A 25,753-nucleotide genomic window follows, 5' to 3' on the forward strand; every position below is an offset into this window, starting at 1 on the left:
TACCTCACCCTATCTTTAGATGTGGAAAGAGGTCTGGATGACAGTGATGATGATGATGATGAAGATGATGATGATGATGAAGATGTTGATGATGATGAAGTTGATGGCCTTGGAGAGTAATATCTTGTGTTTTTTATGGTCTTTCAGAGTACATGTGCTCACACCTACAATCTGTGGCATTCTGTCATGTGAATGGCGTGCCATGTGAGTTAGACATGGACCAGCTGTTGGAGACTTTGAGCTTCCCTGAGGCTCGTATCACTCAGTTGCGCCAATTGTGGCAGGAAGCAGAGGCTGAGGGGAGGCAGCTGGTAGTGGAGGTGCCAGGCCGACCCCATGCCAGTGTGCGCTCGAAGTGGTTTTCTGTCTTTGCTGGCAGGAGGCTTTTCCAGTGGTGGTGCAAATTTGGTCGGACTTTGGTTAGTACAATATACTGTACTGTACTCTTATTTGCTTAAACTTCCCTGCTGTAATACCAGTACAAAATACAACTCACAAACAGTTTAGTTTGTCCACACTGAAATGCAACCTCCCACATGACATCACACTTGCTCACCACATATACCACACTGCCACTACACAGACAGTCCTTCAACAAAACCGCAACCAGAACCCTTAGGGAGTGACTGATAAAAGTAACTTTATCCTTCAGTCCACTGGGTTCACAGCATGAGCCTGGGGCACCACCACCACCAGCAACAACAGTTCAGGCTTGGGCTAAAATTGCCATCTCTCCATCTTGAGTGCTGAGTTATAACAGTAGATTAATATTGTACTAGAATATGATGCTAGTCATGAAGAAGTGCTGTGGAAAAGATGCAAAGCTGTAGCACTGTCATTTCCTGCTACTAATCCCCGGGAAAAAACTGTAAAGGATGAAAGGCTCAGCCAAGTAAAGGTGGAAGAACCATAGCGATGTTTTTATGATTTCAGGCTTAGTTGGAGGTGGGTCATGTAGAGGCAGTATCACAGCTTTTTATTTACATGTGTGTGTGTGTGCGTGTGTGTGCATATGTGTGTGTGTGTGTGTGTGTGTGTGTGTGTGTGTGTGTGTGTTTGTGTGTGTGTGTGTGTATTTTATTTTGGAAAGTAGTGGCATCAGTGTGTATGCTTAGATATCAGTATGCATTACATCATGTAAATAATAAATTGCCTTATTTTTACAGCACTGTACTGTATATTGAAAAATAATGCATGAATAAAAAAAAAAAAGTCATCGGAATGAAGGTAATATCTGTAAATCATCTACCAATAAAAGTCACATCTCCACAGGTGACAGCAGACATGAAAACCAAGCGAGTGACCTGCCAGTGCAAGACCTTTGGCTGCCTCCATGCAAGTCTGGTGAGGTGGTGGCTTGGTCTGGATGCTGGGGAAGGCACCAGGAGGAGGAGAGGAAAATCTAGGATGGGGAAAGTGAAGAAAGGTGGAAAACAGCCTGAGAGCCCAAGAAACATCCAAGGAGAAACTAAGGAAGAGGTAAGGGTTGAGTAAGCAGAAGCAAGAGAGGAAATAAAGGATGGGAATTTAGTGGCAGGTGGGGGCGCTCACCATCCACTAACTCTTTGTACTGCAGCTCTCAGGTGACTCCCCATTCCTCTCTTCCTTGTTTCCTTCCTTCCTCTTGCCTTTCTTTCCTTCATTCTTTCCTCTTCCTTCTGTCTGCAGGTGACTCTACACTAAGTGACAAGCCAAATGGTTTCCCGTACACCAGGAAACCATTTACTACGCTGGATGGTAACCATATAACCAGATTATGGCACCTGGTGGTTTAGTGGGTAATTAAGGCACTCCAGCCAGATTGAGCCTGAGCAGGTTTTTATCCAAGGGGTGGTTGGGGTTTATTGCCCAAGTAATGCCACTGAGGGACGAGTGAGGCTGGTCACTCTCATCTTAAATGTCAGGACCAACTTGGCTAGCCCCGGGCTCCAATGCCCCTCATGGGGCAACGCTGGGTTAGATCATGATGATGATGTTAAAAAATGAGGAAAGATGAAAAGCAGTATGAGAGTTTGAGAAATATCCAGAGAGATGAGGAAGAAGTAAAGGTTGAGTAAGAAAGAGGTGAGGAGAATAAAGGATAGGAAAAATGAGAAAATGTAAAAAAACAGTTTGAGAGTCTGAGAAACATTATTAAGTTGGTGATAAATTGACATCTGTTTTTAATACAGGTAATTGCTTTAGATTAACTCCAAAATCATTGTTAAGTCGTCAGAAAATGTTTTCTGTGCTTTTAACACTTTAAGCAGTGAATAAGAACTCAACCATGTCCTAGCAGATATAGTCTTATAGTGCCATGACTCAGTGGTTACTTCCAAATTAATTTGCTTTAAGTTTGAGGACTGAAACCTAAACCTTGGCCTTCATTTAAGAGTAGTGGTAGTATGTCCCGTCCTGTGCTAGCACATGTTTGCACCATGCTGGTTCATACTGATGATGTATCCAGACTCTAACACACATAGACACAGCCAATACAGCACTTAGGGATTCATGTTCATTAGTGTCACAACAAACATGCCATTACAGTTAATTCTGAGACACCAAGGAGAATGTCTAAAATCACTCTCCGTCCAAGGAAAAGCCAGGTCCTGCAGTGAAGTATGTACAGCGCTGATAATTTACAAAAACAGATATATAATAAAGATTCCGATTGTTTTGTATTATGTTTCTTTATAAAATTAAGTACTGTACTGTTCTCAGTTTTGGTCTTCCCTAAGCTCAGTTAAGTCTCAAGATGTTGCCAGAATTAAATATCAATTATGTTTACAGTATTCCATATTTAACATCTGGATTGATCATACTGCAGTCAATATTGTACCCCTTGCATTTTTTCATTGAAGTGTAAGGTTTAGATGATGATGATGCTGTTGATGATAATGATGATGCTGTTGATGATGATGATGATGCTGTTGATGATGATGATGATGATTTACAGCACTAAACATTTATCCTAGGCTCCCTCTGATGAAGAAATGGCAACATGCAATGATGGCAATGAATCACAGAGAGAAGAGGAAGAGGAGCAGGAAGAGACCGTAAGACAGAGCGAAGAGGCAATAAAAAGAACTGTTGAATACCTATGTGGGGCCAAGTGCATTGAAGCCTCGACCCTCCTGCAGATAAAGTTCGACCCCAGTTTGCTGCCGGAAACCTTTGCACCCAATGAAACCGAGTGTGTCTACTGCCAGGTGCCGCTCTCTCCATTACATCTAGTTACCAGGAGGGCCAAAGTGCTGGTTGTTGGAGCAGCACCCTTGTTGAGTACGTATCAGCTATGTATTGCCGCTACACTGTATTCCCTGATGGCAGGTAGGTGGTGGAAGCTATTATCCACTCATTTGATGTAGTGCTGCCTACTTCTTCCTTTGCCTTTAACATTCTTTTTCTGTGTCTTCCCACCTCTCTTCCTATTTCTCCCATCCTATCTCCCTTCATGTTAACTTGTTCTGAATTTGCAATATCTTCATATTGAGTAGTGAGCTTTAACAAGAAATTGATGCTAAAATATGGTGTTATGAAGAAGTGCTTTGCAAGGATGAAGAGCTGTAACATTGTCTTTTCTGCCGCTAAGCTATGTAAAATAAGCTGGAAAAGGTTGGAAATCAGAGCCAAGTTAAGGTGAAAACAGTATACATGTGTAAATTGGTGATGCATCTTAAAATATTCTTGACATTTGTAACCTAGCCCTGGACCCTTACACTTCCAAGAGGGTATGTGGAACTAGTTATTACCAATATTAAAAGCTTGAATGATGTGTGAGTGGATGTATGGCTCTTTTCACTGATCACTGTATTACTGTACTAACTTCTCCTACTTTTCTGTTTTCCTTTGCTAGTTTCTGAATGCTGTCTACATATGTGCTATATTGGAAAATTGAAATAGAAATATGTTAATGGTATTGTGGTAAAGCAAGATTGTACCATTAATGCCATCTGATATTTGTCTCACAAATGAAACATATATTACAGTGTGTCTTGTTTTACAGTGCCATTAATATTTGGGTGGAAGATTGATCTCTGCTTACTGATACCTGTATTTTGTTTGACTGTGAGTATACAGTGTGACTTGAACCCTCTCCATACCAAAGGAGGGTACAGGGTGAACCAAAACTGTTTCTGTAAACCTTGTGATGTGGATATGATTAATCTTTCCATGGTATGTCGTAGAGTAAAAGTTGTGTTATTCACATTTCCATGCACTATTTCCTTGGAAGTATATTCCATGTACAGTACTATTTCCTTGGAAATATATCCCGTGTACTATTTCTTTGGAAGTATAATGATCACTGTAGTATCTGTGTCTGTTATATGGGAGACCTGGGATCAGTTCTGCACTGGGAAGGCAACCAGTTTATGTCACCCCATCTTTAGGTGGGAAAATAATCAGGATGATGATGACACATCTTTGTTAAGAAATGAAAAAATTTACAGTGTCTATATTAAAAATCTTTATCATACATATTTTGTATTGTATTTGTGTACAGGGTGTGAGGCAGCAGTGCGTCGATGTCCTGCATGTCTGATGGAATACCGTTACCAAGAGTGGCATCACGGGGTCTACAACTACGACAACAGAATCTTCCTCTCATTCCCGTACCTTCTTATGATCCGGGCAGCTCTCATGGTAGGTTAAATTACTGACTATGTGAAAATAGGTAGGTTGATCATCTACCCTTAAACCTTTTACTAAGAAAAGTCACCACTGATGTGGACAAAATTGTCTTTTCTCATACTATATAAGGCCTTTTCTGACATTACCATCAGTCTCACTTCCAGAAACTTTCTCTGGCACTTTCTTTTAGCATGTTGGTACCATCTCAGTGTATTTCTTTTTTTCCTTTCAGTAATTTCTCTTCTTATTCCTATTGCTCCTTATCATCATCATCATCATCATCGTCGTCATCACCATCATCCGGACCTCCTTTTCCACCCTATGGCTGGGTGAGGAGTAGCAACGACCAGACAGCCAATGTTTGCCCAGTTCAGTGGGCCACGCTTCCATTCATTCATCATTCAAGCCCTTAAAATCCTGGTCCATCAGACAGGCCAAGAAAATTTCACCATGTTCTGAAGCTTCACATATGCTGTACCTATCTTCCATTCTAAAATACAGTACTGGATTTATAAATTTCTCAGTTATTTATGCTATCAGTCCCACTTATGTCTGCATCTCTGAAGAAGGTCGCTTATTTAGTATGTAACCCAGAAAGTTCTCTGTCAGGGAAAAATAATATCAGTAACAGTAATAACAACAACAACAAATCATCACTCTCAGAGTATCTCATTCAATCAATTTTTTTCCTGGCTTTCTGAACCTTACCCCACCCCTCCTTGAGGTGGGAAAGGAGGTCTGTATGATGATGATGATGATGATGATGATGATAACAATAATATTACAGTAACAATAATAATAACAATCATCATCATCATCATCATCATCATCATCATCATCATCTGGACCTCCTTTCCCACCCTTGGGTGGGGTGAGGAGTAGTAACGTCCAGACAGCCAAAGTTTGCCGAATTCAGTGGGCCATGCTTCCATTCACTCATCATTCAATCCCACAGAACCCTGGTGCCTCTGATAGGCCAAAAGGTTTCATCATGTGCTGTAGCTTCATATATACATATCCGATAGTCAGTCTGAGCACTGTCACAGTAAAATGGGGTGCCAAATCCCTGGTCATGTGCTTCTCCGCACAAAATTCATTCAGCTAACTCGATCTCATGTCAGTCTCTTGGCCTCACCAGCTTCCTTACCTCACTTCCTCACACACTTATCCACCATATCTCTCCACCTTCTTCCTGGCCTACCTCGCCTCCTCCCTCCTTCAGATTCACTCAGATATACCTTGTTCATCACTATATTGCCATCCATTCTCTCTACATGACCATACCATCTCAGTACACTCTCTTCACTTCTGGTGTCTACAGACTTCCTCACTCCGCGTCTTTCATGAATCACGCTATTTTGTATCCTATCCACTCTCTGTGTTTCATATACGTTCCTCAGCAGTCCCATCTCCACTGCTTTTACTCTTGACTTTTCATTTTCATGCCACATCATAGTCTCACACCTGTATGTTAAGTTGGTACAAACACTCCTTCATGTAAGCCTCGTGCGCTGTAACAGTCAAGTCTTTGTTTCTTATCACGGCCTTCATAGCACCAGCTACTTTCCTTCCTTGTGTCACTCTAGTTTCCACTTCTTTTGCACATTTTCCTCTCTTTTCTATCACTTGCTCCAGGTATTTAAACTTCCTCATCAATTTCAGTCACTCTCTATGCACCGGAACATCACACTGGGAATCACCTTCTCTCTTGGTAACCATCGCCTTACTCTTTTCTACATTTACTCTCAAGGCACGATGCTCACAGACATCTACAAAACTCTGCACTAGTCTACCAAGGTCTTGTCTGGTATTTGCAGGTAGTACTGTATCATCAGCATACATCATATTTGAGATATTCCATCCATCACCATTCATTACCAGTGCCATCCCTCTCTCCATTACATGAGTTTTTACTTCTCTCATCAACCTATCCATATATATATTGAACAAACATGGAGACATCACACAGCCATGTTGTACGCCCACATTGATGGTGAACCATTCACTTAGATGCCCGTTTACTCTTACACATGCCCCACTACCATCGTAAAAACTCTTAACAGCACCTAGCAGCTTATCATCCACACCGTACATATGCAAAACCTTCCACAAACCTTCTCTGTTTACTTTGTTGTATGCTTTTTCCAGATCTATAAATGCCATAAACATCTTATGGTCCTTCTCACAAGCCTTCTCCGCTATCTGTCTCCCTGCAAATATTTGATCCACACATCCTCTGCCACTCCTAAAGCCACCCTGGTCGTCACTCACTAGGCCTTCTGATATCTGTCTTACTTTCTCTATAATAATTTTTCCATCCTTCCAAACTCAGTAGACTTATGTCACAATAATTCTTGCAGTCACTTCACGTACCGTTATTTTTGTACAGGGATACAGTCACAACCTTTTACTATTCTTCTGGCACAGTTTCACTCATCCATGCCTTTTTGCATATCTCCAACAAGCACTTCATTCTGCTCTCTCCTCTACACTTAATCATCTCAGCTTACACCTCATCAACAGCAGCTGCTTTCCCATTTTTCAGCTGTTTCACAGCATTCCTCATTTCTGCAAGTGTCATGTTTCCTGTTTCGTTTCACTGCATTCCTATTCTGCACATCCCCAACACCAGTCATGTTTACAGCTGCTCTGCTCTCTCCATTCCCATTCATCAGACTATTAAAATATTCTTTCCATCTGGTCTTTACAGCATTTGGATTGGCTCTCTTAGCTGGATATAAATGAAGCTACAGAATGTGATGAAATTTTTTTGGCCTATGTGGAGAGGATGGAGGGTGAGAGACTGATGAGGAGAGTGTATGTGAGTGAGGTGGAGGGGGGGAGAGGGAGGGGGAGGCTGAGGATGAGATTGAGGCATGGAGTGGAGAGGTATATAAGAGAGGGGGGTTTAAGTTGAGAGCAGGGCAGTGGAATGGCGGTGGACAGGGTGACGTGGAAATGATTTGTTTGTGGCCATTCCGTACGGGATTAAGGTGTCTGGCAATAAACAGATAGATGGAGCCGAGATTTTGTTGGCTTGAATGATGAGTGAATGAAAGTGTGGCCCACTGAATTGGTCAAACTTTGACTATTTGGACGTAGCTACTCCTCACCCTGCCCTATGATGGGAAAGGAGGTCTGGCTGATGATGATGTAGGGGAATCTGGGGGACACTTAACCTGGCCAAAAACCCTGGTTATATGGTTACCATTCAGCATAATAAATGGTTTCCTTGGTACAGGAAACCATTTGGCTTGTCACTTGGTGTAGAGACCATACGGCAGCACTTCATTGAGTGAGTGGATGATGGGTGCTCCCACCTACCATAATAATAATAATAATAATTATAATTATAATTATAATAATAATAATAGTAACAATACATTAATGACAGTAACATCATCATCACTCTCAGAGGAATATCTCAGTGTCAAATGCAGTTGGTCTTCTGGAGAATGAGTCGAGTGGCGTGGTGGCAGTGGTGGTGGAGCGAGCATATCTCTCCTTTGAAGCCATGATCTTCCACAACTACAATTTCTCATGTGTTCGGTGTGGCTTCCATCCCAAGATCATCATCCTCACCTCAAACAGAGCAGCCACGTTTCATTACAGTGGTACGTTGGGTGTCGTAACACGTGATACAAGTTGCATTGTTTGATGTTCATTGTGCTCTTAGCACATCGATGATTATGATGGTGATGATGATGATGATGATGGTAAAATTGAAGATGATGAAATAACAAACCATTTATCAATTGCCAGGCAAGAAAGATGATGACCATCCCTGGGGTGAGACAACAGTGGACGTGGACAAGTTTTGGTGTGATGTGAAGAGGGAGCTTGTGGCTAGAGGAGTGGTGGAGGAGGGGCAGTCTAACCCCTTTAAAATGACCCCGTCCCCCCTCAACTGGGCTGCATACCTTGGCCCAAACTCCCGTGCAGCCCCTCGGCTCCACAACACAGAGAGGCGGAAGGCACGCATGGTTTGGGATGCCGAGGAAACTGTTTTGGAGGATGTTGTTCTGCAGCTTTTGGCTAATGAAAGGGTAGGACATTGTGTGTGTGTGTGTGTGTGTGTGTGTGTGTGTGTGTGTGTGTGTGTATGTGTGTATGTGTGTGTGCATGCATGCATACATAATTTATGTCCTTGTCCATATGCATGCCTAAATAAATGATGATGGTGGGACTATATATTGTCATATCATGTTTTTATGTGAGAAGAAATTTACATTAAATATTATTCTCTTAGACTGACATGGTACGTCGCCTGTGTCGGAAGGTTAATGTGGATACAAATGGTGGCAAATTGGAACTACTTAGCAAAATAGCAGCTGTGCCAAAAAGTGTTTTTGATATTGCATATGCTGCCACTTTTGCTAACTCAGGTGTGTATTTCCACTACTATAAATTCCATTGGGGTGGTTGGGGTTTATTGCTTACATAATGCCACTCATTGATGAGTGAGGCTGGTCACTCTCATCTTAAAATTCAGGACCAACTTGCCTGGCCCTGGGCTCCTACGCTTCTTGTGGCGTAACACTGGATTAGATAATGAATGAATGAATGAAAATAAATTCCATTGGTGATGATAATAGTGATGATGATAATCCTCCATGGTCTTGATAACGTGATGTAAGCATCTACTGTGTATCGGTACTCAATACCGTGTTATGTCTGTACAGGAGGCTGGCTGAGTGCTTTGTGTCCACATGGGGTGACGTATGCAGTCAAATGTCTCTTGAGGCTTGAGGCTCCTTCAGACTCCCTCGACATCCTGCGCTCGTTCAAGGTTATTAGACAGTTTTGTTTTTGTGCAGTATTGTTTGTCCTTCACCCTATCCTTAGATGGGAAGTGGAGTTTGGGATGATGGCAGTGATGATGAACCCTGGGCTCCTATGCTCCTCATGAGGCAACAAAGGATTGGATGATGATGATGATGATCAACACCAGTAATGAACTTTAATGGGAGAATATGCCTTACATACATGTTTCATACTGAAGTAAGCCATCAGAAACAGTTGTAAATGAAAACACTGTTCATACTTATTTAATTTATCTGTTTTAAATATTTCAGCACAGTAGAATTTATCCATCAGTGGTGCAATGTGTTCTTCAAGTTAGATGGTGCCTAAAAATGGTATTTTCCATCCATAACTTTCTATAACTTTTCCATCATTGTCATTTTCAACAAACATGGTGATTGTCTAGCATTTCCTTGGTGAGATGGTGAATCAGACAGCATTTGTGTTTTGTCATTTCCTCAGAGTTATAGTATACTGAAATCAGTTTATCAAAGATATCCCATGCAGTACACCTTCCATTCTCTCTTCATCAGATAGGCTGCACAGACCTACTGCTTGGCTTAGTCAGTCTTATTCTTCATCCACAAGGCACTTAGCTCTGCATATTAAAATTATATAAAGATCATAATTCCTATCTTTTGTGTAATTGGATACATATAATACATGTCTATAGCAATGGCATTTATATTGACTGAAATACTGCTCATTCATTATCACTGCTGCAGCCTCATATCTGTCCCAAGCCTCTTTTTGCTTTAACTTGGCTTAAAATTGCACTCTCTCCATCTTGACTGCTGCGTTGTAACAACAGACCAACACTAGAATATGATGCCTGTGACAGAGAAGTGCTGTGGAAGGTATGTAGAGCTGCAGTGTTGTCTCTAGTTTGCCAGTGAGCTGTGAAATAAGCTGTTAAAGGACAAAAATCTGAAGTAGGTTAAGATGAAAGAACTGTAGTCTCACACTCTCCACAGCATGTACCTACCATCACCATAAGCGAGCAGGCGGATGCAATCGCCCGAGCAGCCAAGCAGCTTCCGTCAGAAACACTCTTCTCCCCATATGAAGGCCGGTTGGTGGAGGCAACGCCTGACTATATAAAAGCTGCTCGATCTAAGAATCTGTTGCTCAGCCTCCCAACCCTGGCCCAGGATATTCCCCAGACTGACATCTTTCCAGATGTCCATCCAGTAACAGGATTGGCAGAAAGGTGCTTATTCACTTCTTTTCGTTGAAAATATTTATATCATGATTCTACCCACCACAGTTATTGGTGAGAAGTACGGTTAAAATGATGATGATGATTTGATTCCTGATTTATATTGTCCTGAAACTGATAGGTCATATACTGAAGTGGATACTGATAGCAGTGTCCGGTTTTCATGTTAATATTTTGTAGGGCAGGACATCACCTGAATATTTTATTACTAACTTGACAGAATGGTGTAGAGCACCTTGCTTTAATTCAAGAATACAGTATTTTATTTTTGTTGTTGTCAGAACACTGTTGGGTTATGACAATAATAGAATCATTTCTGTGAAGACTTGGATTATCTTAGCAAAGTGTAGTTGTCAAAAGTATTACAGTTTATCATCCGGATGTTTAGTGTATCCCTCAGCTAATTAGTATCCTGTTCCCCCTCCCCCCCCCAACTCTGGGCAAAGGCTTCAGGGCCTATATCTTGGGGGCAGTAGTCCTTCTACACCTCCACATGTCACCACTTCGGCACTAACACCCACCATCCATACTGAGTACATGCTAGGGCTGTCTCACACAAGACTGGTGTATTGGTATTAGTGGGGGTACTTTTACAACATGTCGGCGGGTCATCTGGTAGATCAGGAAAGTCTGCTTTTATGAAATTCAAATCCTTAAACTGTTCCTCGCACCAGCCGGGATTCGAACCTAGGTCCATCAGGACTGCAGGCCACCTCTACCGATTCAGCCACCGCCTCCCTGTGGGCTGTTTTGCTTATATACTGTATTTCCTTACTAATCTAAAGGTATTTTTTTTACAGTGGTGAAACAAATTTTCTCATTTTTTCCCTCGGGTTCATCTAATTTTTTAAGATATAATCAAAGCCAATAAAGTCTTGTGATTTATTTCCTCTGATCAGCCAATGTTGTAGTTTCCAGTATTAATCTTGAGCAGTCATTCCATTCCTTATTATGGTAACCTTTTCAGTTTTATGGTATTCGGTACTATATTGTTTAATCATGCTACCACCTGACTATTTTGCTCATCAATTTTATTGCATTATAAGAGTGAAGGAGTTAACTGTGGCTACATCTAAACCCTCCAGTTTGAAATGCCTCCTCTCAGCTGAATATATTCATCAAAAGCAGGAAGAATTAACTCAGAAATACGTCTTTGATGTGACTTGTTCTCCAAATCCTGCATTATCTTCTCCATAGATACTGCTTGTTTGACTGGCATCACAATCGCTCAGTCAAATCTCCAGAGGACCTACTTCGCCAAGCCTTGCTAGTCAAAGAGTTGGCCGGGTATGCAAATTCAGCAGCATCCAAACAGTTGTACCGCAGCAAAACGAGCCGCGAGACAACCCACTTCAGCTCACACAATGCGGCCAACCACCTCTTCTGCTTCCGTCTAATGGCTCACCTACATAATGAGAGAATAAACCAAGAGGAGATAGAGTTCCAGTCAGAGAAGCTGAGTGGTGTGACTTTAAATGATATGGGTCAGTTAGTGAGATGTGGTATGGTGGATTCAAAGCCTTGGAATAGAGAAGTGAATTATGCACAGCTAAATGATGTGGGTCATGACGAGAGCTCAGATGTAGAGATGGCTAATTCTAGGACTACCAGCCCCCCAGTGATCTACTACAACAATTCTGATGATAATTCTATGCTGGACACTGTGAGCAAGGCAATCTGCTTGCCCCTGAACCACACTGAGGGAGCTGAAAATGCTGTTGAAGTGATAGACGAGACCAGCAACCCTCCAATCATATATTTACACCAGCCAAATGACGTGATGCTGGATGCCATGACCCAACTTGTAACCAGTGATGTGGACATTGCTGGTGAACCAATATTAGATGAAGTGACACTCATAGTGGACTAAAAAGCTTGTCACAATATTATCACCTAGTCCAGTGTTACTCGATTAGCAGCATAGGGAGAAGGCAATTCACTCCAGACATCTAAGGCAACAAGACCAGTCACAACCCTGAGTGGCATTAGAGTTTGTGAATATCAAACTCCAACCATTCTCAAGACATGAACCAAACCAAAAAGCCCTCCAAAGATATGTTTACATCAGCCGACTCATGTGATGCTGGATGCCATATTTCAGCTTGTAACCAGTGATGTGGACATTGCTGGTGAACTGATACTAGACGAAGAGATGCTCATGGTGGAGTAAAAAGCCTGTCACAAAATCATCATCCAGTCATGTGTTTTCCCATTGGGATTGCAATGACCTATGGCAAGGTGATTCAGTTTAAGCATTTAAGGCAAGAGGACCAGACACTTTCCTGAGTAGTATTATGTGAGGAATATACCCTACTCTGACCACTCATAGAATTTGAACTCTTTTACATTTAGTTAGGGCACCTTAGACCACTCCCACTATCATTAATGATGAATTAATTTTTTACTTACTAGTAACAGACAGGTTCATTCACCACAGGAGAGCATCCAAGTAATGAAAAGGTTAATAAATGTTACTGGTAAGGTATAACTAAACTTTCCAATCTGAAAAGCCTCCCCTGAGCTAATTTAAATTACTTGGAGATAGCTGGCAGGAATAAAATAAAGAACAAGTCATCATTGTGAAGGAATTAAGTACTATTTTGGGTGAAAGTCAGGTACTGTGTGCATAGGTTCACAACTTTTGGAGCCAGTTGGAGGTTTCAGTTATGTTGAGCCACCAAATATGTAAATGTGTGGGTAGTTTATCTGTGTATCTGTCACCATATGCCTTAATCCCACAAAGTGTGACTGTATATGAATCACCTCCATGTTACACTGTCCTCCCCCATCAGGCTGCCCTATCCCAAACTCACGTCCCCACTTTCATGTACTGCACTCTATCTATCCATCTCAATCTTGGTCTTCCCCTCCTTCCCCTTCAGCTCACATGTAAAGTCTCTTAGCTTCATTCTCCATCCTCTCCCCATGACCATATAATCTCACGAGCAGCCATTTTTCCAACTACTTTCAAGTATATCCATATCAACACCACAGCTCTCTTTAAATATTCTGGACATTTACAGTATTATTTGTAAATCAACTATATATACCAGTATACATTTTATCTGTACAGATTTTGTATGGCCTTTAAAATAAAATTTCAAAAAGAAATGAACACCAGTGATCAAATGAACATGCATGTGCATAGAACACGTACCTATGAGGTGGGTCCTGCATTTCAGGGCTTGAACAGTTTGTAAGTGTGGACCATTTAATTAGGCAGACTGGTTAGCTGTCATTGTCAATTTTTTTCATGCTGTGTGGAACCTAGGGTGTTTCATATTTGGAAATACTGTACTCTACAATTCGTTCATATTACTTGTGGCTGTGATCCATTGTCCCCAGAAATGACTCCCACAAAGTCTCTCAGATTTTGAAGTGTATTTTGAGGATGCACTCATTTGCCACATCTGGGCTGGTGATATGCATTTTGGTTACTGCTGATCGTGACTCAGGAATTAGCCAAGTTCCCCCCTTGCCCTCCCGAAGCTGGGTGGTGGGCGAGTGCTGTTTCAGTGCCTCAGGCGACGTTCAGTGTCTTGGTGTGAGTTGCTGTGCTTAATGTGTAGATTCTTGCTTAGTGTGTGCAGCCTTATTAGAGTTGTTTGAAATTTTGCCAGTCTTATTGCACATAAATCTAGTTAATCTGGACACCTAGCTAATTTGGTTATCAGATATCTACTATTGGCTGACCGTATTTTTTAGTTGCCTGATAAAACCAATTTTGACCTTATCTACAGGTCAATTGAGGCCGTGTCTCATGGTGTGTGGCTTATCAAGATGGCACAGTTTCCAGATTTTTCTTCGGCCCACCTTCCTTCCAAACAAGACGTTTTGCTTGTTTTCATATGGCATCACAAGGACCAGAAGGCACCAATTTTGAATGAGGCAAAGGTGGTTTAGGAGAAACTGAAGGAAGGTTGGAGGTGGGCCAACCTCCTTGTGAAAATGAAGGCCAACCTGAAGAAGAAGATTAAGCAACTCAACGAACGATACATGGCGTTGAGGAAGGATGTGACGAAGAACACACTGGCTGCTATCATACTAAGCAGGACCCAAAAGAACGATCTGGACTTTCTCTAGTACCTCCTCAACTACCCGGACCAGGAGGTAGCATCTTTGGCAGAGAATGGCCTTCGACATCACTACTGGTTTCTCAGCAAAGAGGCCATCTCCCTGGGCTTCTTCGATGAGAGACTTGAACTGAAGACCAGGCAGAGGATGCTGGAAAACCTTCGCCAGTCAGCCAGGAAGTGTCTGAAGAGGCTGGAGGGAAAAAATCTCAACATTTCTGCCACTGACACCCTGGACAGATTTGTGACCAGCCGAATGAAAGAAATTCTTAAGTGGCTGGCAGCTGAGGCTGGAGTTCACCAGGAGGTCCCTGAAGCCACCTACGCCCCAGTCTTCAATGACCTGGTCAAAATTTTGAAAGTTAAAAATGATACTCCAGAACGAGGAATTGCAATAATCCAGAAGTTCAGTGCATGATGCAAGGATGAAGAGCAGAAACAGTTCCTTCTAAAAACTGTGCACAATGACAGAAAAATGGTTTGGAGGACAAAGGCAGGGGTGGCTCAAGAGTTTACCTAATTCCATTGGAGTCCACACTGGGATCGTCGCTTTTGCATAAACTTCACTAGTAAAGTTCTACTTTTTGTCGCTGTTTCTCTGTTCCTGGAAAAATGTGCCAACAAGAGTGACCCTTAAATAAAGGGTAATTGCTAAAAAAAAAAATTGGTAGGACTTTTTCTACTCCACTAGGATAAAGAACCGATCAATATGAACTGCCACCACAACTCTCATAACTCTACTATATACTGATGAAACATCCTAGTGGACTCTATCTAATCCCATCCTTAGGTGACATTTTGGTGCCTTAGACATGTACAGTAATAGCCAAAGCCATACTGTTAATGAATAATATATTAGCCATCTCATAACTGGAACAACTCTAGCATTATATTCCAGTTAACATTAGATAAAAGTTCAGCTGAGAGTTAGTCATAAAGCATGTGTGCGTGCTAACAGTCGCTATAAATTCTTTCATGATTTGGACAACTATAGTATCATTCTAGTTAATGTTAAACAGTTTTGTCAACTGAGAAGGAGCCATAAATACCTGAGTGTTAAGTAATACAAATGTTATTTTAAATTAAGGAACAGTAAAACTTTTTATGTATATATTATGTATTGTATATATATCATGATAAAGATACTTTACTTGCTGATTTATTTACTTTAAGAAAAAATCATTATGTACAGTATTTAACTACATAGTTTTGATTTACAATCACAATGAAAATAATATTACACTCACTGATATAATTTACATATCACCCAACATCCTTCAATGGATTTCCACTTACAAAGACCTGTATGGACTAAAATCATTATTCAGGTTGGGCCATATATCACTCCTAGTCCACCTTGCCATGTTACTTGTGTTGTGGGGACCGCTCAGTCAGTGTTATCTATATCTGTCCTGAATCATTTATCTTCCCACTGCAACACCCACACCTACACCAGCAGACTGAGGACTGTCCCCAAAATACATAGGATATCATCAGGCCAATTTCTAGTGGACCACTACTTATGAACCACCCTGTATATTTCATTCACTGACTATACAGTATTTACATTTCTTACAAAAAAGTCATATTACAAATTAGTCACAGACCATATTTCCATCTTACCTAACATCTTTTAATGGATTGCCACATACAAAAACCTCAGGAATAAGTTAAACTTGACCTACAATATCATGCTCCCTCCCACCTTTTCTCACTTTCTCATACATATTGTAGCATTTTCATAATTTAAATTTAATCCACAATACCATGCTCCCTCTCATACTCTCTCACTTTCTCATAGATGTTGTTATAATATTTAATCTTTGCCACAACTGCTCTTGCCTCCTCAATGTTCATTGCAGAAAATGCAGCATCAGCTTCCCTGTGGGTGAGAGCAGAATTAACCCCTGAAAATATTTACCAGAGTGCAATATTAATCCCCTGTATTTTTTTTTTCTTCAATACAAAACCTGGAAAAAATGCCGTGTGGTAAGATGGTCACATCCTTAAACTGATAAAATGAGGGTTTACTGCCTTATTTAATTGCTTTTTACTTCCTGCACAGAATTTCTGGGTAGTTTCCTTTCTCCTCTTCTCCTACATATAACAATGCTATCAATAATGTTACAATACCTACTGTTTGGTATGAAGAGCCTTATGAACTCCTTAGTTATGCTGAGGTCCATCCATCCATCCATCATCTAATCCTACAGTAAGCTGCCCCATGAGAAGCGTAAGAGCCTGGGGCCAGGCAAGCTCATACTGTCATGTATAGATGACAGTGACCAACCTCACCCATCCCTGAGTGGTAATAAACCCCAACCACCTCTTGGATATAAACCTGCACAGGCTGTATCCAATTGGAGTACCTAAATTATTCGCTAAACCACCAGGTGCCATAATTTGGTTATATGGTTACCACCCAGCATAGTGCTGTAAATGGTTTCCTGGTGTATAGGAAACCACTTGGCTTGTCACTCAGTGTACAGTCACCCACTGGCAGGAGGAAGAGGAAAGAATGAACGAAAGACAGAAGAGGGAATGTAAAGCCACTCGTAGGCAGAAGAAGGAGGATAGAATGAAGGAAAGAAAGACAGAGAAGGAAGGAAGAGAGGAAAGGGCAGACACCCAAAGCAGCACTACATTGAGAGAGTGGATGGTGAGTGCCCCCACCTACCACAGTATGCTGAGGTCCCTGTCCAAATTTCTACCAAGGCTGCTATTTTTATATACAGTACCTAAGTAGGCGATCTATTATCTCCTGGTTACGTTGCCCGATTGTTCGTACAGTCTCTTGATCTGTGGCTTCGGCAAGCTCCTCATTCACCTCCATTATTTCCATTAGGAAAGATGGCTCCATGTCTATCTGGAATATGTTCAGTATTTGCATTCAGCTACAATATCCACAAGTATATTACAATGACACCCACCCTTACCTGAATACACACTTACTACAGAATGGTAATCTTTCTAACATTTTCAATTTAATCCTTATATAAATAATGCATAAATATCAAATGCCATTGTCATCATCAGTGTAAATCTTTAACTATCCCAGCATACAGAACGGATTAAGAATTTCCATTTGCAATCCCCCCTGCTTTCTTGCGTTGTTGCTTGGACAAATAGGTGGTGGTGGGGATGCCATGAAACAACATATACAGTATATGTGCACTCAAGGTTCTGCAGATAAGTACTGGTTTATACCAAGGCAATAAAATACTTAACAGGAAAAAATAAGGGATGAATAATATGACAAAAGCTTGAAAAAAGGCAATGAAGAGTCAACATTACCCAATTACCTGTCCTTCATGGAGAGGCTGGCCAGCAAGGACAAGGAGGTATAGGGCACGTTCCACAGGGTGCAGAAGGCAGCGATATGCCTTGTTGACAGCTGACGAGTGCTCCAGGGCATACTGCTGCTCTTGCTGGAAGATAGTTGATGATAAGGACAAGATTTTATCCAGTTCATGCTATAATATAATGAAGCTAATACTGGCTTGGGATATTCATAAGAAGCCTGTATGAAGTGACAAATCTTACTTAATGGTACATGATATACAGGTTAACTGAAAATCCAGGTACACTTACCGGTACCTGTACCATGTAGTTTATGTTACATTACTGGTTATAGTACTCTAATGAGTCTACATTAAATGTTTCATAGCTTGTTATTTTGACATTACTATAGTACAGTACTTTTAATTCATTGGCCAAGCATCCTCACTGTTACTTTACATGATTACATTCAAGATTGTTATACCAGGAACTCATTAACTCCTTCAGTTTGAGGATGTATTTTTGAAATTCTTGCAACTACTAAGCAATTTAACTTGGTTTATGACTCCTTTGGATTGAGGTAGTTTGAAGCAAAAATACAAAACCCATTCAGCACACAGTCTTCCAATTAAACTGTTATAAGGAAGCAAGAATAATAAGATACAAGACATCACTGTAGTGAAGAGGTTACATTCATGCACTAATACCCCTTCTTGTAAACTAATCAGTATGGGGAAAGTTTCACTTTCAAGTTGATTCAGCCTGAAGAGAAGAGAATATTCCACTTACCCTCAGTCGTTTTGATCCTCCTAATCTAACCTAGTGTCACCTAAGTAACCTACCCTAACCAAAACTAAATCTGTCCTGACTCATTCAGGACTTGGACTGGTTCTGGAGATTAATCGACCCAATACTGGAGACTTCTTATAGTAAATGGGTTCATGGAATTTACTGGTATTTCTAACCCCTTATATCAGAGAAGTCTTTCCTAGGCAAAATAAAATTATCAAGTGGGACATGTAGCATAAATGAGTCTTGGCAATCTGAAGTTTCTGACAGTCAAGGTTATTCAAATAATTGTTCTAATCTTACCTATTCTTACCAAACTAATGTTACCTAACTAATAATCTAACCCAGCCTATGTGAGGGGTATGACTGTCTATCTATCTGTCTATTGTCAGATACCTCAATCCTGTAAGGGGTGGCCACAAACAAACTGCCTCTATGTTGCCCTGTCCAAAGCCATTTCACTGCCCTGCACCCAGCTTACACTCTCTCTCTCATATACCTCTGCACTCCATCCCCCCATCTCAGCCTTGGCCTCCCCCTCTCTCTCTCCCCTCTTTCACCTCACCCTCATACACTCTCCTCATTAGTTTCTCACTTTCCATCCTCTCCACATGGCCAAACCACCTCAATGTATTGCTCCTAATGCTCTCTATCATATCCATATCCAAACCACAATGCTCCTTCACTTCCTCATTTGTCAGTCCGTCTCTCCATGTAACTCCTCATGCTCCTCTCAAATATTGTACTGGTAACTCATTTCCTCTGCTCTCACTCTTGACTTGTGTCCTTCCAATGAAGTCCAAGCTTCACTTCCACACGTTAGGGTTGTTATCAAAATACTGTTCTGTAGTGACTTTTTTACTTCCATGTTCACTTCCCTGTTCCTTATCTATCTATCTGTTACCAGACGCCTCAATCCCGTAAGGGGTGGCCACTAACAAATCACCTCCATGTCACCCTGTCCAATGCCAATTCGCTACCTTGCTCCCAGCTCACACCCCCCTCTCTCATATACCTCTCCATTCCATCCCATCCTCGGCCTCCCCCTCACTCTTCCCCCTCCACTTCACTCACATACACTCTCCTTGTTAGTCTCTCACTCTCCATCCTCTCCACACGGCCAAAACAACTCATTGTATCTCTCCTAACACTTTCCATTGGATCCACATCCACACCACAATGTTCCTTCATTTCCTTATTTGTTAGTCTGTCTCTCCATGTAACTCCACATGCTCCCCTCAAATTTCCCACTGCACTCACTCTTGGCTTGTGTCCTTCCAACAAGGTCCAAGCTTCACTTCCATACAGTACAGTTGGTATCACAATACTGTCATGCAGTGACTTTTTTACTTCCATGCTCACTTCTCAGTTCCTCATCACTGTTCTCAAAGAACCAGCAACCTTTATTCCTTGTTGTACCCTTTCAAGCACTTCACCCTCTAAACTTCCATCCTTACTCATCACACCACCCACGTACCGTACTGTACTTAAAACGCACTCATGTTTTCCATTTCCTCCTCATCCAGCCTCACTGTACATTCAGTGACTTCATTTCTTTCAAAGATCATAACTTTATTCTTCCTTACACTCACCTCTAGATTCAGTTTCTTAAACACACTCCCAAACTCATTCGCCTAGCCCTGCAGCTCCCCTTCATCTTCACTTAACAATACAGTATCATCTGGAAACAACAGTACAGGGAGTTCCAAACACTGCCCTCTCTTATTAGGGTCACTCCAACATCCACTGCCCTACCTTGTACAGTATCTCTTTTATAACCCTATCCAGATACAGACAGAACAACTGTGGGGCCATGACACATTTTGTCTCAATCCAACATTCAGACAGAAAAATTCACTTAATTCACTATCCACATGCACTGCAGCCTTAGCACCCTCATACATACTCTTCATGGCATTCAGCAACATCCCATTTACTCCATATATCCTTAATACTTTCCACATTCCTTGTCTATCCGCCCTGCCATATGATTTCTATAAATCCATGAAGGCTGCATACTCTCTCCCTTGTCTAGAAACTTTTCCACTGGAGACCTAAGAATGAATATCTGATCTACACAACCTCTTCCCTTCCTAAAACCTCCCTGTTCTTCTCCAACTAATTCCTCTGCTGTATTTCCCTCTATCAGTAAGTATCCTACCACATACTTTTCCTATTACACTAAGAAGACAAACCCTGTGATTACCAAAGACTTCTTTTTCCCATTTTCCTTTGTACAGGGGAATAATTATATCTGAATTCCAATCCTCTGGGACTCTATCTTTCTCCCAGGCCAATCTGCACATCTTCCATATCCATTCCACTACTGTATCTCCACCATGCTTCAGCATTTCACCACAGACTCTATCAATTCCTGGGGCTTTTCCCATTTTAACTTTCTTCATTACTTCCAGCCTACTGATTTCTTCCTCTTTTCTCACATCCCTCCTTCTCCCAACCACCGCAATAATACCCAAGTCCTCATAACAAAATTGTGTAATGCAACCGATTCACTTTCTTACAATGCTTTACAACACACCTCTGATTTTACTGAGTATCGATCAGGATGAAAATCTGCTTGTAATTTTCTGTACGTTCTTGTCAAGGCTTTTGTGTCGACATTAAAAATTTTCTCAATTCCCAGCACATCAAAGAAATTCAAACTGCTGTCTAAAGGCTGTAACTTACTGCAATTTCCACAAAACTTAGAACTATATGTCAGCTTCTCCTTGCAACTCCAACATGTCTTATAAGCTTGACTGCAAAAATTTACTAGCAACAAGTTGACTGAAAGCCCATATTTGGTCGCGAAAGAGCAGCTTTTACTGTTACTTTCCCATGTACTTTGCTTTCTATGGATAGATAAGGGACTTAGAAGCCCACTGATGTATTCTGAGCTCGACAGTCCTACTAAATGCCTTATTAACGAGGATGACACGCCTCGTTTAACTATACTTGGAAACCTCCACAACGCCATGTTTATTTACCTGTCCGTGGCTGTCAAAGCAATAGTGACGGCATTTTAAGTCTCATACATTTTTAAAAGTTTCGATTAAAGGAATGGCTAGCTTTAAGTACATGCGAAAAAGGGACACAATACTATAGACTACTGTAGAAATTGTACGTAAAAATATGGCTTTGGAACAAGAAAGATAGGGATAGAAATGGTCTCCTGCGTGACTATTTTTCTGCTCAGCATCAGATGCAGCAGCAGCAGCAGGAGATGCCGACTCGAGAGACAGTGTTCGTAAACCCGTGAATAGTAGGGAGTACGCATGCCTCCCACTCCCTTAACTTTGTGTGTGAGTGTCCCTTTCTAGTTGTTTCCATAGCGTGAAGTTACGTCTATGTAAATAAAGTTTTACCTGCACTTCCAATAGCTCACAACAGCAGGGAACTGTCATTGCAAAGTTGAGCAACAGGTTGTTTTGTTTTATAGGTTCATTACTTGTTTCACATAACTTCAGGTGTCAAACCGCAGTGTTCTATATCCTGGAAAATACTTCATGTAGGAAAATTGCACTTGCTTTTGAGATAATTCTGGATTGTGTATCTTTATTGTCTGCTGTTGCTTTTGCCCATGGAGTACAGGTAAGGTGTTTTATGTTTTGCACACGAGTAAAACAGTGAATATTTAAATCAACCAAGACTAATTTTATGATGTTCAGCATTCCATAGTAGGATGTATATTGAAATTTTGTATCCATCACCGTGCGAATATTGCGTAGTTAGGAAATCATACTTCCCAGTATTTCTGAAGATTAATCAAGAATGGTGGAACAGCCAACATTTTCATCAGACTTAATGCCTGTCACGGATGGTTCGACTTTTCCGCGATATATTCCACAAGTTTTAGGAAGTCAGTGAATTTCGTGCCTGTTTCACCGTGCGAGCTAGGAGTGGGGAAATAATAATGTCAGAGTGGCTCTCAGCTCAGTGTAGCCCCTCCCCCTTCCTTCCCTCCACCACCTGCACCATAATCACCTCTATTCCTTTCACCCCCGTCCCTGTCATCACGTCCATCCACCCTGCAGTGAAAATATAATTGGAATTAGCGGTATTCGTTCTTATTTACATTTACTGACCCTTCTTTAGCCCCTGTCATCATCATCATCATCAACGTCCCTCATTCCTTTCACCTCCTCTTTCATCACGTCTAGCCACTCTTGCATCGAAAATTTAAACCGAATTAGCGTTATTCATTCGTATTTACATATCTCGGTCCCCCCCCCCCAATTTTTTCTTTCATATATTTCTTTCATATCGCGCCTTCTTTGTCATTATGTCTAACCACTTTGTTTCGTAAATAAAAGCAAAATTCATATTGTTTGTCCGTAATTACGTTGACCAACCGTTCTTTTACTTTTCGTCTTGTTATTCATATATTCCTTCCAACATCTTCATCACGTCTATTTAGCCTGCTTTTCGTGTAAAATATAATTGGGTTCATAGTTGATTTTACACATTTACACATGTCGACCAATCTTATATCAACTTGTATGTTCCTTTCATCATCACATTCCTAGCATTACGTTTCTTTTTGGAGTCCCCCAGATGAAAAGATGTGGCTTGCAGTATCGTCATCATCATCATTATCATCATCCATCATTATCATCAATAATATGCCTTCCTCTTTGCTATCCTTGTCTTATTCTAGTAGTTTAGTTATTAGTAGGAGCGGCCTATCGTGGATCACAAGGCTTATTGCAGTTATCTATTCTTCTTATGGTCTTGTGTCCTTGGTTTATACTCTTAAGGAAGAGCCTCTTCCTTACCGATTTATTTTTAGATCCGACTGGCTAATATCGCATTGTACATTATTTATGCAGAGTTTGGTGATATTAGAATGACTCACGTAACAGAAGTGGACGGCAAGATGTAAGAAGTAAAATAAATCGCTTAGGAAGAGGTGTTAGGAAGCTTCCATAACCGACGAGAATACGGATTCATTTGTAATTAATAAGACGTTTATTCACTCTTCTTTGAAAATACAGCATCATCTCTCTCTCTCTCTCTCTCTCTCTCTCTCTACTGTCTAAGGCTGGATGCTGGGCAAAGGTAGCTTGTGATTTATAACGCATGGCGAGTGATACATAAATTCTCTCTCTCTCTCTCTCTCTCTCTCTCTCTCTCTCTCTCTCTCTCTCATCATTATACTGTATTCTTCGAGTCACTGTAGTCGTCTTTGAATTTCTCAGAACGTCTGTCTGTCTGTCCGTCTGTCTGTCTGTCTCTGTCTGTCTGTCTGTCTCTGTCTGTCTCTCTCTCTCTCTCTCTCTCTCTCTCTCTCTCTCTCTCTCTCTCTCATCGTACACTTCTTCCTTCTCCTCCTCCTTCTCCTTTCTTTCTTCCTCCTCTTATTATTATTATTATTATTATTATTGCTGCCGTTGGTGTTGTCATAGTCGCCGTTGTTTTTGTTGTTATTGTTCTTTTTTTCTCTAGTCGGTAATCTTGCACAACCACACCCTATGTTTATTTAATAAGTACAATGGATAAAGTACAGAAATACTCCCTTAGCCCATTTTCTTCATCGACTTAGTTTCTTGATGCAGCTGACACACTTCTTTATTTAACCTACAAGTTTTTGATATGAAGAGGTTAGTAGTAGTAGCAGTAGTAGTTGTCGTAGTAGTAGTTAGAGTAGTAGTAGTAATAGGAGCAGAAGTTAGTAGTAGCAGTAGTACGGGAACAGAAGTTAGTGTTGTTATAGTTGTTTCTGTAGTAGTGGTATTAGTTGGTTATAATAGTAATTGTAGTAGTAATAGTAGTGGTAGAAGTAGTAGTAGCAGTAGTTTTTGTAGTGGTAGTAGTAGTTACCAGAGGGATGTAAGCTAAGTGAAATGTCTGGTAGTTGTAATAACTCTCTCTCTCTCTCTCTCTCTCTCTCCCTCTGTAGCCCATGTAAATTTCTGGTCAGCTGTACGTTATCATTTACCTTTATCCCTGTCAGTACATATTTCTACTTCTTAAAACTTCATTTCTATCTATCAGTCTCGAAAGCCTGTGAGACTGATTTTGATTTAAGTGTAATAGATCAGTTTGTCAAATTAGTGCACGTAATTACCGGGTTGTCTACATCATTATTTTTTTATTATTATTTGCATTTTACTTATTTAAACAGGGGAAGTGAATTGAGAGAGAGAGAGAGAGAGAGAGAGAGAGAGAGAGAGAAATTGGGTATAGTTGGTCTCGTTTGATTCATACATACTTTTTGTTGTGGTATTTTTTAAGTATTTTTTGAGGGAAATCTGACGTGGTATAAGAGAGAGAGAGAGAGAGAGAGAGAGAGAGTACAGTATAGTGGCTGGATGAAATTGATGAAGTGGGTTAATGTTGCCTTGTAGCTATTGGTGCTGGTCTCTTGAATATTGTGGTTGTCAAACTTTTATCTATCAGTTTATCTATCTGTCTGTCTATCTGTCCATATGTCTGTCTGTCTGTCTATCTATCAATCTATCTTTCATTCCCTCTACTTAACTACCTGCATACATTCATACATATATAGGCTGTTCATAAATACATACAATACCTACCAGCGTACCTACATACCTACTTGTGGTACCTACCTACAAACCAACCAGCCAACCTGTCACATATCTGTCTACTTACCTACCTACTATCCTACCTACCTACCTGTCTATCTAAAAGTAAGCACAAGTTGCCTGAGTCTTTTAGTGTCATGATGAAACTTGATGATGGAGTGAGTTAATGTTGCCTCCCAGCAACTGGTAATGGTCTCGGAATACTGTGTGTGTGTGTGTGTGTGTGTGTGTGTGTGAGAGAGAGAGAGAGAGAGAGAGGATATGTAAGAGTATAGATGTTATGGTGCTGTTTATGTATACAGTACATGTGTGTGTGTGTGTGTGTGTGTGTGTGTGTGTGATGTTATGTAAGAGTATATATGATATGGTTTTGTGTGTGTGTGTGTGTGTGTGTGTGTGTGTGTGTATGTATGTGATGTTATGTAAGAGTATAT

The 25,753-nt window shown here is 40.9% G+C and overlaps 1 protein-coding gene across 1 annotated transcript; it reads right to left on the reverse strand.

Moving 5' to 3' along the window:
- Positions 1-15,918: 15,918 nt before the first annotated feature.
- Positions 15,919-21,751, reverse strand: Hsc20 (iron-sulfur cluster co-chaperone protein HscB-like protein, mitochondrial). Its single transcript, XM_080286542.1, has 4 exons — positions 21,314-21,751; positions 18,009-18,134; positions 17,445-17,572; positions 15,919-16,588 (listed from the first exon to the last, which is right to left on the reverse strand). The coding sequence occupies exons 1-4, from the start codon at positions 21,749-21,751 to the stop codon at positions 16,459-16,461; spliced, it is 822 nt and encodes a 273-aa protein (XP_080142668.1). The 3' UTR covers positions 15,919-16,458.
- Between the last annotated feature and the right edge of the window lie 4,002 nt (positions 21,752-25,753).

This window comes from Coenobita brevimanus, chromosome 112 (genome assembly GCF_032717465.1).
Source record: "Coenobita brevimanus isolate Jiangsu-jjx chromosome 112, ASM3271746v2, whole genome shotgun sequence".
NCBI lineage: Eukaryota > Metazoa > Arthropoda > Malacostraca > Decapoda > Coenobitidae > Coenobita > Coenobita brevimanus.

What these genes read in the sequence shown, in the direction of transcription:
- Hsc20 (XM_080286542.1), bottom strand. Translation starts at nt 21,751, where the DNA reads ATGGCGTTGTGGAGGTTTCCAAGTATAGTTAAACGAGGCGTGTCATCC. An exon ending in GATACTCAGTAAAATCAGAG is followed by an intron (nt 18,135 to 21,313) that starts GTGTGTTGTAAA and finishes ACTATCTTCCAG; the next exon opens with CAAGAGCAGCAGTATGCCCT. An exon ending in ATAATAGATCGCCTACTTAG is followed by an intron (nt 16,589 to 17,444) that starts GTACTGTATATA and finishes TCTCACCCACAG; the next exon opens with GGAAGCTGATGCTGCATTTT.